Source organism: Lynx rufus, unplaced genomic scaffold, assembly GCF_022079265.1.
Source record: "Lynx rufus isolate CCGP_SWC_20201006 ecotype Redwood Valley unplaced genomic scaffold, mLynRuf1.p SCAF_31, whole genome shotgun sequence".
In the NCBI taxonomy this organism is placed as follows: Eukaryota; Metazoa; Chordata; class Mammalia; order Carnivora; family Felidae; genus Lynx; species Lynx rufus.
Genome location: NW_025814847.1, coordinates 5,161,741 through 5,177,925, shown reverse-complemented (window position 1 = coordinate 5,177,925; position 16,185 = coordinate 5,161,741). Strand labels below are relative to the sequence as shown.

At 57.3% G+C, this 16,185-nt stretch overlaps 1 protein-coding gene across 3 annotated transcripts in view; it reads left to right on the top strand.

Annotated features, from left to right (window-relative positions):
* Positions 1 to 4,936: 4,936 nt before the first annotated feature.
* Positions 4,937 to 16,185, top strand: part of IL6R (interleukin 6 receptor) — a 52,939-nt gene continuing 41,690 nt past the window's right edge. Inside the window, exon 1 of one of the 3 annotated variants that reach the window (XM_047092742.1) lies at positions 4,937 to 5,055. In XM_047092742.1, the coding sequence (XP_046948698.1) occupies positions 4,971 to 5,055 (85 nt within the window). In that variant the 5' untranslated portion in view covers positions 4,937 to 4,970. Of the gene's footprint in view, positions 5,056 to 5,743; positions 5,918 to 16,185 lie in introns of those variants that run through there. The other 2 variants (XM_047092740.1, XM_047092741.1) reach the window with 2 other exon arrangements.

Genomic DNA, 16,185 nt, shown 5'->3' with positions numbered 1-16,185 from the left:
TGTACACACTGAAGCACAGTGACATCAAGTCACTTGTCTTCGGACAAAGAGCTACTTAAGTGGCAGAGTGGAATTTAGACCCAGGCAATCTGGTTTCAGAGTCCGTGTAGACAGAATTACACTGTATATTGCATGTAGGAAATCTGCTGTCTACAGGAATGTCACATCACACCCTTCAAATGAGATGAGTCACCTCCCCTGCTCTACAGCTCACATGCATCAATTTTGTATATCTGCATTTTCAAGCTCCTAATTTGTTTAACCTTAAAATAGTGAGGCTTTTTTTAAGTTGGTAAAATATACATAATGGAATATTTACCACGTTAAAATATATAATTTTTACGTTTGTCATTTTCTTACAAGAGAAGAAACATTTGCAAGGGAGTAGACACATACTGAATTAGGGGTACCTGGGTGGCTCAGTCGGTTAAGCATCCGACTTTGGCTCAGGTCACGATCTCAGGGTTCATAAGTTTGAGACCCACATCTGGCTCTGTGCTGATAGTGTGGAGTCTGCGTGGGACCGTCTCTCCCTCTCTCTCTGTCCTTCTCCTGCTCACACTATTTCAAAAAAAAAAAAAAAGAAGAAGAAGAAGACATACACTGTATTCCATTACCCCACTACAATTAATTCAGGGGAACACAGGTTAGGAAATAGTGTGCTGGTATTTATTTATTATTTTTAGAAAAAAAAAGGTTGAGGGGTGCCTGGCTGGCTCCGTTGGTAGAGCATGTGACTCTTAATCTTAGGGTGGTGAGTTCAAGCCCCATGTTGGGGATGTAGCCTATTAAAAAAAAAAAGTACTGGGGTGCCTGGGTAGCTCAGTCAGTTGAATGTCAGACTCTTGATTTCAGTTCAGGTCATGATCTCATGGTTTGTGAGTTTGAGCCCCATGTCGGGCTTTGTGCTAGCAGTTTGGAGCCTGCTTGGGATTCTCTCTCTCTCTCTCTCTCTCTCTCTCTGTCTGTCTCTCAAAATAAATAAGTAAACTAAAAAAAAGTATTAAAAACAGAAACAAAGGTTGAGTTCATTTTAGTAGAGATAATTTTCAAGCAAATGAAGTCACTTTAGTTCATGCCCATTGGATTTCTGACACAGCTGCAATGAGTCAATGGTGTTGTGTTCTTCAAACACCAGGACCCCAGGTTTGGGCTCCCAGGGGCGGCAACTGTGCTTCAGCCCTTGTTTTTCTGGAGCGACCTTGGCCAGTTAGCAGTAAGATCGCACCTTCTTTTTGAGCAATGGAATCAGGACATGCTTTTTTTTCTTTTTTTTATGTTTATATATTTTGAGAGAGAGAGACAGGCAGAGAGAGAGAGAGAGGGAGAGAGAGCAAAGAACGGGAGGGGCAGAGAGAGAGGGAGACACAGAATCTGAAGCAGGCTCCAGGCTCTGAGCTGTCAGCGCAAAGCCTGAACCCACGAGGGGCTCGAACACAGGAATCTCGAGATCATGACCTGAGCCGATCCAGGCGCCCCACGACATGCTTTATCTGTGCATCACGGTGCTTCTGCTCACAGACTAGTGGGTCTTCTTTTTAAAAAGTTGGCCAAGAGTTGGGACGCCTGGGTGGCTCAGTCGGTTGAGCGTCCAACCCTTGGTTTCTGCTCAGGTCAGGATTTCATGGTTTGTGAGTTCGAGCCCTGCATCGGGCCCCACTCTGACAGTGAGGAGCTTACTTGGGATTCTGTCTCTACCTGTCTCTCTGCCCCTTCCCCACTCACTCTCTCTGTCTCTCTCTCTCAAAATAAATAAACTTGAAAAAAATTAAAAACAAAAAAATAAAAGTTGGCCAAGAGTATATGCCATGAAAATTAGGAATGATCTAGAAAAATGAACCTTCAGTAACACAAAGGGAGTCCTAAAAACATTAGAAAAGTGTTTTTAAATCCTTGAACAGAGAATACTCTTCCACAGTTGCGTGAGATGCTGTCACAATTACAGTGACTTCTGGATGCCACATGCTACAAATCTGCCGCAAGGCCACAGGTTCATTTTAAAAGGATGTAACTGAGAAGTCGGATAGAAGAGGGGCGGGCGTGGACTTCCCAGCCCTCCGGGTGCCCCTCCCCCCACCCCCACCCCCACCCCCAACGCGCCACCAGCCCGGAAGCTCCGTCTGAACCACGTTTAAGTGCACAGTCCAGCGTGCACACTCACACTGCTGTGCGGCCATCACCGCCACCCATGTCTATAACGCTTTTCATTTTGCAAAAGTAAAGCTCCACGCACACCCCACAATAATGCGATTCTTGTTTCCAGCCTCTGGCGGCCACTGCCGGACTGTGTCGCTATGAGTTAACCACTCCGGCTTCTTTATGCAAGCGAAGTCATTTAGTGTTTGTCCCGTGTCTGACTTTTTTCTCTCAGCATAATGTCTTCAAAGTTCATTCATGTTCGAGCGTGTGTCAGAACTGCCTCCCTTTTTAAGACTGAATAATATTCGCTTGTATAGAGATCGCGGATTTTGTTTATCCGGTCATCCGTAGCTGGGCACTTGGGTTGTTTCCACCCTTGGCCATTGTGAACAATCCTGCCATGAACATGGGCGCAAATACCTGTTCAAGTCCCTGCTTTCAGTTCTTTTGTATGTAAGCCCCAAATCACGAGCTTAGGTCATATGATAAGTCTATGTTTAATTTTAACTCTGTTGCTTCTGAAGGGTTACAAAATCCCGACATTCTGTAGATACTACCAGAAGGGGAGACGTTATAACCCCCTTGTGACGACGGTGCTAGAAATCCCTTCTCTGGGGGTAAACTCAGCTGGCCAGTCAGCAGAAGGCAGAACTCTGCTGCAGGTGGTGCGTGGGGTGAACCAGACCGGGGATGCCGCACCCCCTGACGGTGAAAGTGGACAGGTGTCCCCAGGAAGGCTGAGGGCACCGGGCCCTGTCTGGGGCCTGACTCCAGGGGGTGCCACTGACCTGGGACACTGAGTTCTGCTGATCAGAGGGACCCTGTGTGATACCTCAGCTGGCCACACAGTCAGCCTCCTCCCAGGCTGACAAGAAAGGGAGGGGAAGGTTTCGGGAAAGAAAGGGCACTTTCTGGCAGTTATTGATGTGTTAGGGCCAGAGGCCAGAGGAGGGGTCTGCTCGTCAGCCCAACCCACCCAGCACTTAGGGTCATAGCCTCTGTAGGTGACAGAGAACAAAGGGTATTGTTTGAACTCTCCCAGGCAACTTCAGCCCAAGCCTGAGGGGTGGGGGTGGGGCAACTGAAAAGAGAAAACACACCCTCTTTGAGTTAGGGTCTAGGGGTCTTGACTGGCCGGCCCCTTTGGGGAACCATTCTACCTCTTGAGGCCCAAGGGAGGAGGAACAGACGTGAATGAGTACCTTTTGGATTCAAAACCATCGTGTTATTTATTCTGGGAGGTCTCTAATGGGGCCCTGTTGGTGGCAAACTTTAAGAGGTTAGCCTCCAGGTCCAAGGTGAGAGGGGGCTGGCAGGCAGGAAGCGTCTGATAAAAGTGATCCAGCCCTTAGCTTCCCTGGGGAGACAAAGGGTGACTGACTGCAGGAACACGCCCTGGTTGGGGACAGGGGGCTGGGGGACCCCAAAAAAGGGCATCCCCGGTGCCAGCTCCTACTCTTCCCCTGTCCCCAGCCTGCCTATCCTGGAGTGCCTGCGTGTGACGGAGTGTCCTTGTCCTGTGTCCGTGGCTCCCTCCTGGTGAGAGCTGGTCCTGCAGGTGGGTGGTTCCCACAGAGAGACCTAGATGCATGGGGTCTGCCAGGTTGCATTTCAGGAGCTCCGTCCCTTCCTGTCAGGTCCTATCCACTTGGGAGCTCCCGTCAGCACAGGCCCACTCCAGCTGTCCCATGACCTTGATTTGGGTTAGGACCAGCCTGAAGCCCAAAGCGGAAACGCACGTTCTAATTAGCATGTTGTTTCTGGTTGTCCAGAAACTTCTCCGCCTAGACCTTATTTCAGGATTTCCACCCCCACCCACCCCCTCAAGCTGAGCTCTGAGGCCACCCTGGCAGCTTCAGGCTCCCTGGGGAATACTGGTGGGGCCTTTCAAGAGCTCTTTGCGGTTGCTCCTGAAAGTCAAGTACCAGTTTCCGTCAGATCGGGAGGGCGGATGTGCAGCTTCTGACCTCTCTGATCACCTATGGCCCAGACCTGTCCAGATGTGCAGACATCATCTGGGATCTTCACAATCTCCCTGACCAGGCTAGCCGCTCTTATCTGTGTCTGACGGATGAGGAAAATGAAAACCCAGAGTGGGAACAGCAGTGGCAGAAACAGTAGGGGGAGGTCTGCCCGGGCCGGGGGCTGCTGTGCTTGCCTCCAAAGCCGGGACTGCACGCTCGGGGCGGGAGGGGGCAGTAAGAGAATGCAGGGTTCGGTTGCCCAAGCCTCATCCCAGATCCGTCAAATCGGAATCTCTGAGGGTGGTTATGAGGGCTCCCCAGGTGATTCCAAGGGGGCCCCCCCCCGGGGCCGTGAAACGGCATCACCGGCACGCTCAGTCCCTTCGCCTCGTCCAGGTGCTCCTTTCACGGCAAAGTCCCGGTCCCGGTCTCCAAACCAAAAGTCGAAACCGCGCGCGACAGGGGGCCCTGGGGAGGTTGGGGCGGCGCCCGCGGCCCAGGCGAGTCGCCCGCGGCCCAGGTGCGGCGCTCGCGGCCGGAAGCGGCTCCCCGACGGGCGGCGCGCGCGCTCGGCTTTCGCAACAGCGCCCCGGGCCGGCGGGGACGCTCCCGCTCCCGCTCCCGCTCCGCCAGGGCTTCCCTTCGCGGCCGGCACGGTCGGCGGCTGAGTCATGTGCGAGCGGGAAGTCACGCTGCCGCGGAGCCCGGGCCGGGAGAGCGCGGGGACCCGGGGGACGGCGGCCGCGCTCGGGGCCTGAGCCCGCCCCACCGCGCGCCCCGCCCCGCCCCGCCCCGCCCCGCCGCCCGGCCGCCCGGCCGCCCGGCCCCGCCGCCCCGGGACCTCGGCGCGTCAGCCGCGGAGGAAGCATGCTGGCCCTGCGCTGCGCGCTGCTCACCGCCCTGCTGGCCGCGCCAGGGGCCGCCCTGACCCCCGGGGGCTGTCCCGCGCCGGGTAAGGTCTTCGCGCGCACCTGGAGGGCGGGGGCGGCCGGCGGGGCGGGGGAGGGGGGCGGCACCCCTCTTCCGTGGCCGCCGACTTGGCGTGTGGTCGGGGGGCCGCGTCTCGAACCTCCTTCTCTGCGCCCCCGGGGGTCTTGACGCGGGGTGGGGGGCGGCGCAGGCCCAGGGGGGCGCATTCCCGCGGGGGCGGCCGGGGCACCGGCGCCGCTCTCGGCGTTGGCTTTGGGGGCCGCGTCGCTGGCCCTTCCCCCTCCGCCTCGGTCCCGGGTGCACGCGTGTGTGTGTGTGTGTGTGTGTGTGTGTGTGTGTGTGTGTGTCAGTCACAGCCCCGACTGCGAGGGGGCTGGCACCTCCCGCGGCCGCCGGCCCGGGAATTTAACCCCGGTGGCGAGGTTGGCCCGGGAGGGGAGTCGGGAGCCTTGGGGCTGGCGCACGCTGGGCTCCCTGGCCAGAGGACAGGAGGGGCGGGGCAGAGGGCAGCGGACACTTTTGCTCCTGTTGACTGTAATCGGCCCCTGGCAGCCAAGCCCGTCCATGGGTTCTGGCCACGCGCCCAGTTGTGTCCGGGCTCTCCGGCCACCGCTTCTCCAGAGACTTCTTTTCGGGTATGGGGGCCTCTTTGAGGAGCGGCTTGCAGGTTTCTGGGAGCAGGTGGGTCCTGTCCCGGGCAGACATCCTCAGCCCAGCCGTCTCTCTGCTGGGAGAGGGGACTCCAGAAGCTATAGGGGGGTGAGCGCTTTGCTTTCTGGACGGCGGTGCCCCTTGTGCTGCACAGAGGAGAATGGAGGGGCCCCCCTTCTCAGCACACACTGGGAACCCCTGCAGGTGGCAGCCACTGCTGACCGAGGCTTCAGGTACCTTCCACATGTGTTCTGGTTCTCTGCTGGATCTGAAATATACTTGGTTCCTGGGGTTCCTGGGTGGCTCAGTCGGTTAAGCATCTGACTGGGGATCGGGTCATGATCTCACGGTTTGTGAGTTCGAGCCCCGCGTCCAGCTCTGTGCTGACAGCTCGGAGCCTGGAGCCTGCTTTGGATTCTGTGTCTCCTTCTGTCTCTACTCCTCCCCCACTTGTGCTCTCTCTCTGTCTCTCAAAAATAACTAAATGTAAACATATATTTACATATATATATACATGTGTATATACATATATGTATGTATATACACGTTACACGTGTACGTGCATATACATATATATACACACGTGTATATGTATATATATATGTATACATATATATACATATATATATATGATATACTTCGATCCAAAGCGGACACAGGCTCAGAGAGGCTGGGATGGGATGCGGTCAGGCCCTTGGTGGAGGCGGGCCCGAGATTCCCAACAGTAGAGCCAGTCCTCTGCCTGAGCTGAGCTGAGAGCCCTGCCTGCTGGCTGAGGACGGGGGCAGGAGGGGCAAGGGAAGGGAAGTGAGGCCTGGGCTTGTCCGCTGTGGTGCCAGAGGTGTGCCGGGCAGGGTTGAGGCCGCACTCTCCCCCCACCCCCGGGGGGGAGCAAGGTTCCCCGGCCCGCCTGCGTCTGGCTCCTCACACCACACCCCACGGCACCTGCCCCGGGGAAGCTTCCTGCTGCGGTTTCTGTGCCCTCTGGCTCCTAAGTGGCCTGGCCGCTGGGCATTGCAAAGGGCCGCCCGCTGCAGTCAGTCTCTATCCCCTGGTGCTCCAGAGGGACGGGCGGGGTGGTCTCCAGGCCTGGGCGGCCCACGAAAGGCAGAACTGAGAACTGGGGGAGGAAGTGAAAGCGCAGCTCAGAAGGAAAATGCCGAGAAGTAGAAAATACCCAGCTCTCCTCCCACACCCACGCAGCCCGCGAGCTGGAGAGGAGACACAAAGACACCGTACAGGAAGCGCACAGCAGATGGCTGAGAAGCGCTGGCTTTGGGGAAGTGAGGGGGCAGCAGAGGCTGGAGGGAGCGGAGTTAGAGGGGGAGCCCCGCTGCTTCTCCAGGAGCGGCTCTTGTAGCCAGGAGGCGTGCTTCCCCCGCCAGCCAGCGCTGCCCCCGCGAGCCTAAGCCCGGAGCCCACAGGACCGCTCAGGTGAACCTGGGGCCCAGACAGGCGGGGACTCAGGTGTTGGGCGTGGAAGGCCTGGACACGGGTGACTCAGGTTCCCTCCGCCTTCTGCAGAGCGAGCTGGCACACAAAACAAGCACGTACAACTCCAAGTCTCTCAAAAGTCCTTTCTCAACTGCTGAACTCCCCTTTAGGGCGCCTTCTTCCTGCCCCCGGTGTCCCCCCGTTCCCAGCCTCACCCTGAATCAGTATTTCTCAGAAGGGTAGCACTGGGGCTGGTTGCATCAGAATTGGGGTGTGTGTGTGTGTGTGTGTGCGCACGCGCGTGTGTGCACGCGCGTTGGCCAAGTCCCGTTCCCCACCCTAGATTTATTGAAGAGAAGTATCTGGAAGTGAGGCTCAGGAACAGTCCTTTCCAACCCATACTGTTTGTGAGTCGCGGGTCTGAGGATGACCCACGGAAGGGTGTGCTTGAGGAGCTGAAGCCAGGCTTCTAGTTGCCAGAAATCTCTCCCCGCTTTCCCTCTGCCCTTGTTTATTCGTCGCAGCAGACGCTGAGTCCGCGTAAAGCCCTGTGGGGCCTGTGTGGGACCAGCTACCCAGACTCCACCCTAAAAGGAGCTTGAAAATGGCCAAATGTAAATCCCAGAGAGAGGCTGAGAAAATCCAGCTGCCTAAAGGCCTTTGGTACCAACTTCCCAAAGACAGATTGTCTGGGGTGGGGGAGGGTGCAGAGAGGAAGCTCCTTGAGGGGCGAGGGGACCCCAGGCAGCAGGTGCAGGTGGGTAAACCAAACCGGGAGCAGCCCGGGGCGGGGAGCTCACTGCTGTAGATATGCACCCCCTTCGCCTCTCCCCTCCTTCCCCTGTCCCGCAGCCACTTACCAGGTGTGTCTATTTATATTTACATCAGTGACACTGAAGCTGCCTGGGGGCTCAGTTGGTTGAGCTGAGTATCTGACTTTGGCTCAGGTCATGATCTCGAAGTTCGTGGGTTTGAACCCTGTGTCGGGCTCTGTGCTGACAGCTGGGAGCCTAGAGCCTGCTTCAGATTCTCTGTCTCCCTCTCTCTCTGCTCACGCTCTGTCCCTCTCTCTTTCAAAAATAAATAAACATAAAAAAATAAACTAAATTAATTAATTACAATGGAGTCCAGTTAAAAATGTAGTTCCTTGGGGTGCCTGGGTGGCTCGGTCAGTTGAGTGTCCGACTCTTTTTTTGGTTCTTTTTGTTTCTGTTTTTGCCAACTCTTGATTTTGGCTCAGGTCATGATCCCAGGGTCCTGGGACCAAGCTCCACTCTCTCTCTCCCTGTGCTCCTCTCCCCCGCTCGTGTGTGTGCTTGCTTCCCCTCCCCCCCCACCAAAAAAACAAAAACAGAAACAAGATAACACACACAATGTAGTTCCTTTGTTGGACTAGCTACGTGTCAGGTGCTCTGTGGTACCTGTGAGTAGTGGCCGACGTCTTGCACACAGAGCACGTCCATCACGGCAGAAAGTTCTGCGGGACGTGCTGCTGCTGTGGACCACGAAACAGTTTCTTCCGGACCCTTTCTGCTGCTTCTTCCGTTACCCCTCTCTGGACCTTCTCTTCTCCGCCTGAACACAGCCCACCGTCACCAGTGATGGTTCAGGCGTGGGGACAGATCTCTGCCCAGCCCTGCCGTGTAGAGATGATGTGAGTTTGTGTGAGTGAATTTGCCTCTTGGAGACTCACTGTTCTCATCTAGAAAATAGAAATCATTGTAGCAGCTAAGCGGGTGGTTGTAAAGAGGAAAGAAGATATTATGCAGAGTGTATAGAACAGTCCATAATGCAGAGCAAGTGCTGAAGAATATATAGCTAATAATCCACACATTTGAGAAAAGTATTTTTAAAGCTTTTAAAAAATGTTTACTTATTTTGAGAGCGGGGGAGGGGCAGAGAGAGAGAGAGAGAGAGAGAGAGAGAGAGAGAGAGAGAATCCCAAGCAGGCTCTGAACTGTCAGCGCAGAGCCCGACCTGGGGCTGATCTCATGAACCGTGAGATCACGACCTGAGCCGAACGAAGCCAGGAGTCAGATGCTCAGCCGACTGAGCCCCCCCAGGCGCCCCTTGAAAAAAGTATTTTGAGCTCCTCGTCTGTTCCAGATGCTGCTCTCAGAATTGTGGATGCTAAAATGAGCAAAACAGACAAAAATCCTGGCTCACTGGGGCTTCATCCTATGGAGATGTGAGCTTAATACATAATATGATGGTTACTAGGGCCAAGGAGGAAGAGTAAGAGGGGGTTGGAACTGTGTGTAGATATAGGGGCCTATAGCGTGGACCTTTCTGAGGGAAGGCCAGGGAAGTTCTCACGGAGAGGATGATATTTGGATGAGGGCCTGAAGGGAATACGAAAGCATTCAGGGATCCCTTAGACACCAGTTTGGCAGGGAAAGTCCGTCCTCTTTAGCGCTGTGATGCTCTCTGATCCTGAGGGCCTGGAGCAGAGGGCTCCCTGGGGACACTAGCTGGACAGGAAGTGCTAAATGTCGCATCATTAACTGCCATCGTGGCAGGAGTCTTTAGAAGAGAACCTGGAGGCCTGGAGTGATGGAGGAAGGCTTTTAGCTCTCAGGCCCCCCCCCCCCCGCCCCCACCAAGCCCCAGGAGCTTCCTGTGGATGATTAACCTGTGTGCTTTGCTCTCTGGGCTCGAGATCCAGAGAGGTCTGCAGCCCCGGGCAGGGCCAGGTGGTGCCAGGTGGTGCCGGGTCCAGGCTTGACGTCTCTGCCCCTAGCAGGCCCCCCGCTCTCACCTGCCCTCTGCTGGCTCTGCTCTGGGGCCCCGAGGCCCTGCACCCAGGCTGCCTCCCCCGCACCTGCTCTCGGTTTCCCTCCAGCTCCCAAGTCCCCTTCCTGAGAAGCATGCTTCGGTCTCTCCTCCGAATGTGTTACAGTAACGGTTACACAGAGAGGTGTGCGCGGTTCCACCCCTCACGGCAGCCGAAGGCGCTGGACCCCGGGGTTGGACCCCTGGCGCACGTGGGGTGGGCCGCAGGACGGCGCGTTTCGTTGGAGGGGAGATCCGGAGGTCGGTTTTGGACGCGCCGGAATGGAGACGTCTATCAGACAACCGATGACGGACGCCGATGAGATGGGATGCAGGAACCTGCGGTTTGGGAACGAGGACCGGGCTCGAGGTGTGAATGTGGGAGTCTCTAAAAGCGCGTGTTCTACCCAGGCTTGAGAGTGGCCGGCCTCACGCGGGGCGAGCGTAGCTGGAGAGGAGAGGCCCGGCCGAGCGGCCGAGCGTGTGAGGCTGGCAGAGGAGGGGACCCAGGAGGTGAGGGGCAGCCAGGAGAGTTGGAAGCCCTGTGAGGACGGCTGGGACAGTAGTGCACTTGGGTGGAGGCGGAAAGCCTGGAGTGGATTCATGAGCGGACGGGAGTGGGGAAACAGCACCGCGGGCGTAGGCTCCTCTTGTGAGGAGGTTAGCTGTAAAGGGGGTGAAGAAATGGAGTGCGCCTTAGCCGGACGAGTGGGATCCAGCAAAAGGATTTCTAGAAAGATGACCGGACTGTCAGCCCGCTTGCATGCTCACGGGAGTGATGCGGCACAGACCAAAAGTGGACAGAGGTGAGGAGCTGCTGAAGCAGTATCCTTGAGTGGGTGGGAGGAAATAGGGCTCAGAGAGGTTAGCAGCCTGCCCGAGCTCACACAGCAGGGAAGTGGCAGGCGAGACTCCGAACCCTGCTCTTTGCACTAAATCGTGTGTGTTGCCGATTCCACCCCCGCCGGCCCCCGAAGTGCAAGGATGCCAAGGTCACCTTCTCTTCACGGCATCCTCGTCAGAGACTCAGCAACACCATGCCGTGGGTGTGGCGGAGACAGCGCGCTGTGGCCCAGAGGGAGGGTCCCGTTGCCTCCTCTCACCGACTGAACGGTGCACAGCGCCCCCTCCCTCGTGGGCGTCCGCGTCACTTTCTCCCACACCGTTGCAAGCGTGGTCCCTACCGGCGAGCTTTCCCGAAGAGAGGCAGCTGGTCTGCGTGGGGCCGGTGGTCCGGGCCTTCTGCTGCTGCCCACTCGGGGCAGGGCACCTGAAGCCGAGGCGGACGAGACTTCTCACCCGGAAGTGGGGCTTGATGGGTGTCTCTGAGAGCGCACCCGGCTGGGAGGAGGGGAGGCCACAGCAGGACTTTGCAGCGGAAGAGGGGAGAGACGCTCGGGCAGCGGGTGTAGCACTTACCACTGCTTGCGTTTCTGGAGAGATCAGGTGCATCTGGAAAATAGCGCTGAGGTTCTCACCGCAGTCATCTAGTGTAATCCTCGACGCGGCCTTTGAAGGAGGTGTTCTTATGTTTCCATTTTATGGAGAGGCTAAGAGGAGGCTCACGGCTGTGAGTGACGGCCGGGGCTGGGGCTTGGCCCCTGAGCCCGCACCCGGTGGACTAGGAGAGAGTTCAGACAAAGAACTTGCTCGTGAATGTTGCGGTGTTTCATTGTGTGGATCTGCCGGGTCCCTCTCGCAGGCCCCTGCTTACGGCCGGCCTCGCTGTGCTGCTGTCTGCAGGGCTGCAGGGGACGAGCCCCGCCCCTCCTGGTGCAGGCGTGTGGGGACACGCAGGGCAGACTCCTCGCGGGGCGAACGCGGGTCCCGGGGCGTGTGCGTTTGTAATTCTGAGAGAGGATAGCAGCTACCCCCAGCAGCGAGGGGAGAACGGCTGTGGCCCCTGCACCTTTGCCAAGTGTGTTACTGAGCTGGTTGCTCCGTGGAAAATGGTGTCTGTGGAATTAATTCGCGTTCACTTTATCTGAGTGAGACTGTGCAGGTGTTTTCATGTTTGACAGACGTCTGCCTCGTCTGTTTCTGTGGCCTGTGTGTTCGCGTTCATTGGGCTGTGGGTCTTTTATTGTTTATGGGAGCTCTTCATATGTTAAGGACGTTATGATGTGAGTTATGAATATTTTTCTCCAGTTTGTCATTTGTCTTTTGACTTTTTGGGGGGAGATGGTGTTTGCCGTGCAGATTATTTTTACTGTAGTTAGATTTATCAATCTCTTTTACGATGTCTAGGTTTTGTATCCTACTTTAAAAAATTTTTTTAATGTTTATTTTTGAGAGAGAGAGAGACAGAGTGTGAGTGGGGGAGGGGCAGAGAGAGAGGGAGGCGCAGAATCCGAAGCAGGCCCCAGGCTCCGAGCCGTCAGCACAGAGCCCGGCACGGGGCTCGAACTCAAGAACTGTGAGGTCATGACCTGAGCCGAAGAGCTGAGCTGAAGTCAGACGCTCAACCGACTGAGCCATCCAGTGCCCCATGAACTAATTTTTAAAAATTGTGGTAAAGTACACATAAAATTTGGGGCGCCTGGGTGGCTCAATCGGTTAAGCGTCCGACTTCAGCTCAGGTCACGATCTCGCGGTCGGTGAGTTCGAGCCCCGTGTCGGGCTCTGGGTTGATGGCTCAGAGCCTGGAGCCTGCTTCCGATTCTGTGTCTCCCTCGCTCTCTGACCCTCCCCCGTTCATGCTCTCTCTCTGTCTCAAAAATAAATAGACGTTAAAAAAAAATTAAAATTATAAAAAAAAAGTACACATAAAATTTATCATTTTAGCCATTTTATTTTTTAAAGTTTATTTTTTTATTTTGAGAGAGAGAGTGTGAGCCGGGGAGAGGGGGAGAGAGAGAATCCTAAGCAGACTCTGTGCTGTCAGTGCAGAGCCCCACGTGAGGCTCCATCACATGACCGAGAGATCATGACCTGAGCCAAAATCAAGAGCTGGAGTCTTAACCAACTGAGGCACCCAGGCGCCCCTCATCTTAGCCATTTTAAAGTGTGCGGTTCGTTAGTGCAGACAGACTAAGCTGTTTGGGGTTGTTATTTCTGAACCACTTCTAGTCTTTTTCGTGCTTCAGTCCGTTAGTGCCAGTGCCTGCTGCTCTCACAACTGTGGCTTGCAGGTGTGGTGGGCTGATTCCCATCCCCTCCCTCCACTTCCTCAGAATCCTTCTGGCTGCGCTTGAACTCTAGAATCCGTGTGTCCAGTCCAAAACCTTCCTCTTGGTATTTTTATTAGGGTCACGTGGAGTTTGGAGATGGGTGTAGGGAGCACTGCCATTCACGATGCCGCGTCCTCCTGTCTCAGCACATGGCGGGGCTGGGGGGCCGGGGTCCTTCCTGGCTTTGCGGCTGCCTGCTGCCGGTTCGGAGCCGCCTCCTTCTTGGGGACGCGGGGCAAGCTGGACCGATGGCTGTGGCTCACAGGTGCGTGTGTGTGCAGGTGCGTGGTGCGTGTGCGCGCCCGCGTGGGGAGGGGTCATAGGCCCGGGCTCAGGCAGCGGTGGGACCTTGGGAGCTGACTTGGGGCCTTCATTAAAATGTGCGTGGCCGTGCCTCACGCACAGACCAGCGTGCTCAGCGTAAACCTGCAGCTTGGTGAACTGTCACAGATGGCGTGCCCCTGCGGTTGCCCCTCACACGAGGAGCAGACACGACCAGGCCCCCCCCCCCCACCATGCTGTGGCGCCTCAAACCGTTAGTTCCACAGGTCTAGAGTGGAGGGCGGTGGGCAGCGTTTGGGGGGCGCCTGGTGGTGCCATCCGCGAGCCGGCCGAGTTCGGAGACAGGACTGGCTGTGCTCTGGGCCGGCCGAGGGGTGGACACGACCGGGGCGGGGGGGCGGACGGCAGGGTCCAGTCCCCCCCACGCTGCTGCTGCCCGTGGGCACCAGGCCCCGGTTGGCCTGAGGGGCGGCCCTTCCGTATCTTTTCCTCTAATTGGGTGCTAATCTCTGAGAGGTGACCGGGCCAGACCTGGGCAGGGCCAGCACATTCCCTCCGAGGCCGCCGGGGCAGGGTCCTGGGCTTGTCTCTGGAGGACTTGGTCCGGGTGCTGGTCCGCGGGCCAGGCGTTCAGCAGCACCTTTGTGTGGGTCCTGAGGAGCCTCCTCTCCCCGCGCAGGGCGTGGTCACAGTGCGGAGCCAAGGTACACAGGGCTCTGCCAGATACAAGGCAAATACAAGCAGGTACAGCACCGCAAACGAGAGAGAGGAGGGGTGCGGCCGCGGGCAGGGGAAGAGGCGGGGTGGGGGGCTGAGCTAGAGAAGGTGGCTGGCCTCTCCCTGCGTCCCGGGGAGTTTAGGCCAGTGAGTGGGTGCCCTGTGAGAGCAGGAGTGTGTGTGTGTGTGTGTGTGTGTGTGTGTGTGTGTGTGTGCGCGCGCGCGCGTGTGTGTGTGCGTGTGCGTGCGTGGAGGGTCTCACAAGCTGCTGCCCCGGGGGACGGTCAGGGTGCTTGGCCCCTGACTCCTGTAAGAGCCCTGCACCCACTACTCCGGTGGGGGGCTCTGCCGAGGGGTCCTGCTGCCCTCAGGTCCCTCACACCCAGGGCTCCCCTCCACCAGCCTCCGTGATGGGTGGAAAGGCACGGGAAGAGTGGGGAGAGACGGTTGGCAGGCAGCCCGGAGAAGGGGGAGCCGGGGGGGGCCCAGAGAGGCCCCTGCCCGGAGGAGAGAGACGCGTGGCCAGACACACCTGGAGCCGATGCAGACTGCTGCCCTCGATAGCTGTGCGAATCGGGCAAGTTCCTGAACGTCCCTGAACTTGTGTCACCTCAGCCGTGATGTGGGACGGGCTTTGCCTTCCCAGCGAGGTGATCGTGAGGAGCAGCGGGCTTGTGGGTGAGCCGCTGAGTTCACGATCGGTGGTGAGCGTTACGATTGTCACGTGGAGACCAGGACGTGTGTTCCAGCTGGTAGACGGAGAGCACTGGGGACGTCTTCTGGGTTCCCCGGGACTGAATTCCGCTTCTGGACACAGGTACCCACGTTCCTCTGGAGACTTCGCAGCAGCCACTCTCTTCCCGTTCAAGGCCTTTATTGCCGAGAAGGGACCTGGTTTCTCCGCGACCCCTTCTGAGACCCTGGGCCTCTGCAGCCGGAGAGGCTGGAGTCCGTCCTGTGGTGCCAGCCGGCTGGTCAGCCAGACCCGAGTCCCTGCTCAGAAAGCAGGGGTGAGATTCGCAGGCGTGCACTAAGCCTGGGTCCTCCGCGGCCGTGCGCTGGGGAGCCGGTTCACCGCTTGCATAAGTGGGGCGGGGAAGCGAGCCTGTTTTTGCTGGCAAGAGCGGCCGCGAGCTGCAACAGAGTTGAGAAATTTATCTCCGTGGGCATGTTTTTCTGATTATTGACATTTGCAAGTTTACTTGAGGAGGGAAAAAAAAAGTAGAAAAACAGCAAAGCTGTTTCGGTTTCTGGCACCTGACCTTAGGTCTGGAATGGGGCTCCTCCCCGCTTCCCGGAGCTGTGCCGTAGAGCCCCCCCCCCTCCCCAAGGGGGCTCCAGTGCCCCGGGGAGTGGGCTTGCGTGGGGCTCTAGGGCCTCAGCTCTCTTCCTCTTGAGGAAGGGGAGGCAGGGAGGCTGTGGACCCCCTCCCTTAGGGCTTCGCGGGGAGAAGACAAGCATTTGTCTAAGGGCACAGGGGTCCGGCTACATCCCTGTCCACAGCAAAGTCATCAGCTATTAAATAATAAATCTATCAATTGTGTGTTTTCAAGCTGAGACAGATGATAGACGTGCTTCCTGACCTCCGAGAGCTGACGACCCCACGTGGCAAGATGCCAGAGGCAGGAGTGGGGGCAGTAGGGAGGGACCTTCAGACTTCACAGACAGAGCCTGGGGCTTGGCCCGGGGCCTGTGAATCGTTGATGAGACCAGGGATGGGCTCGGGCCTCCTGTCCCCTCCACGCCGGGCTGCCCCCGTCGGCCCACAAGTGCCTGGCATTCGGGGAGGAGATGTTGGAGCTTGTTTTCGGGAGCGGACACTCTTCAGATCTTGGGCCCCGGTGACGTCTTGTGGCCTCTGCGGGACCCTTTCCTTCACAGGAAGCTGGGGAGCAGGGTGCCGTCGTGCGTCTGACACTAGGCGTGAGAAGAAGGAAGAAAGCTCCCGGCCCTGGACTGCCCGCCTCCCCTCCCCTGACTCTGTGGCACGTCCTGGTGGAGCTGGAGGGGAGGGGGGGGGACAGCTGGTTTGTTCTCCAGGTGATTGGAGGATACACAGAAGGAAAGACAGGGCTGGCTCCCGTCAGGGGCTGGGGCTGGAGTCTCCTGCTCTCCTGGCTTCTGTC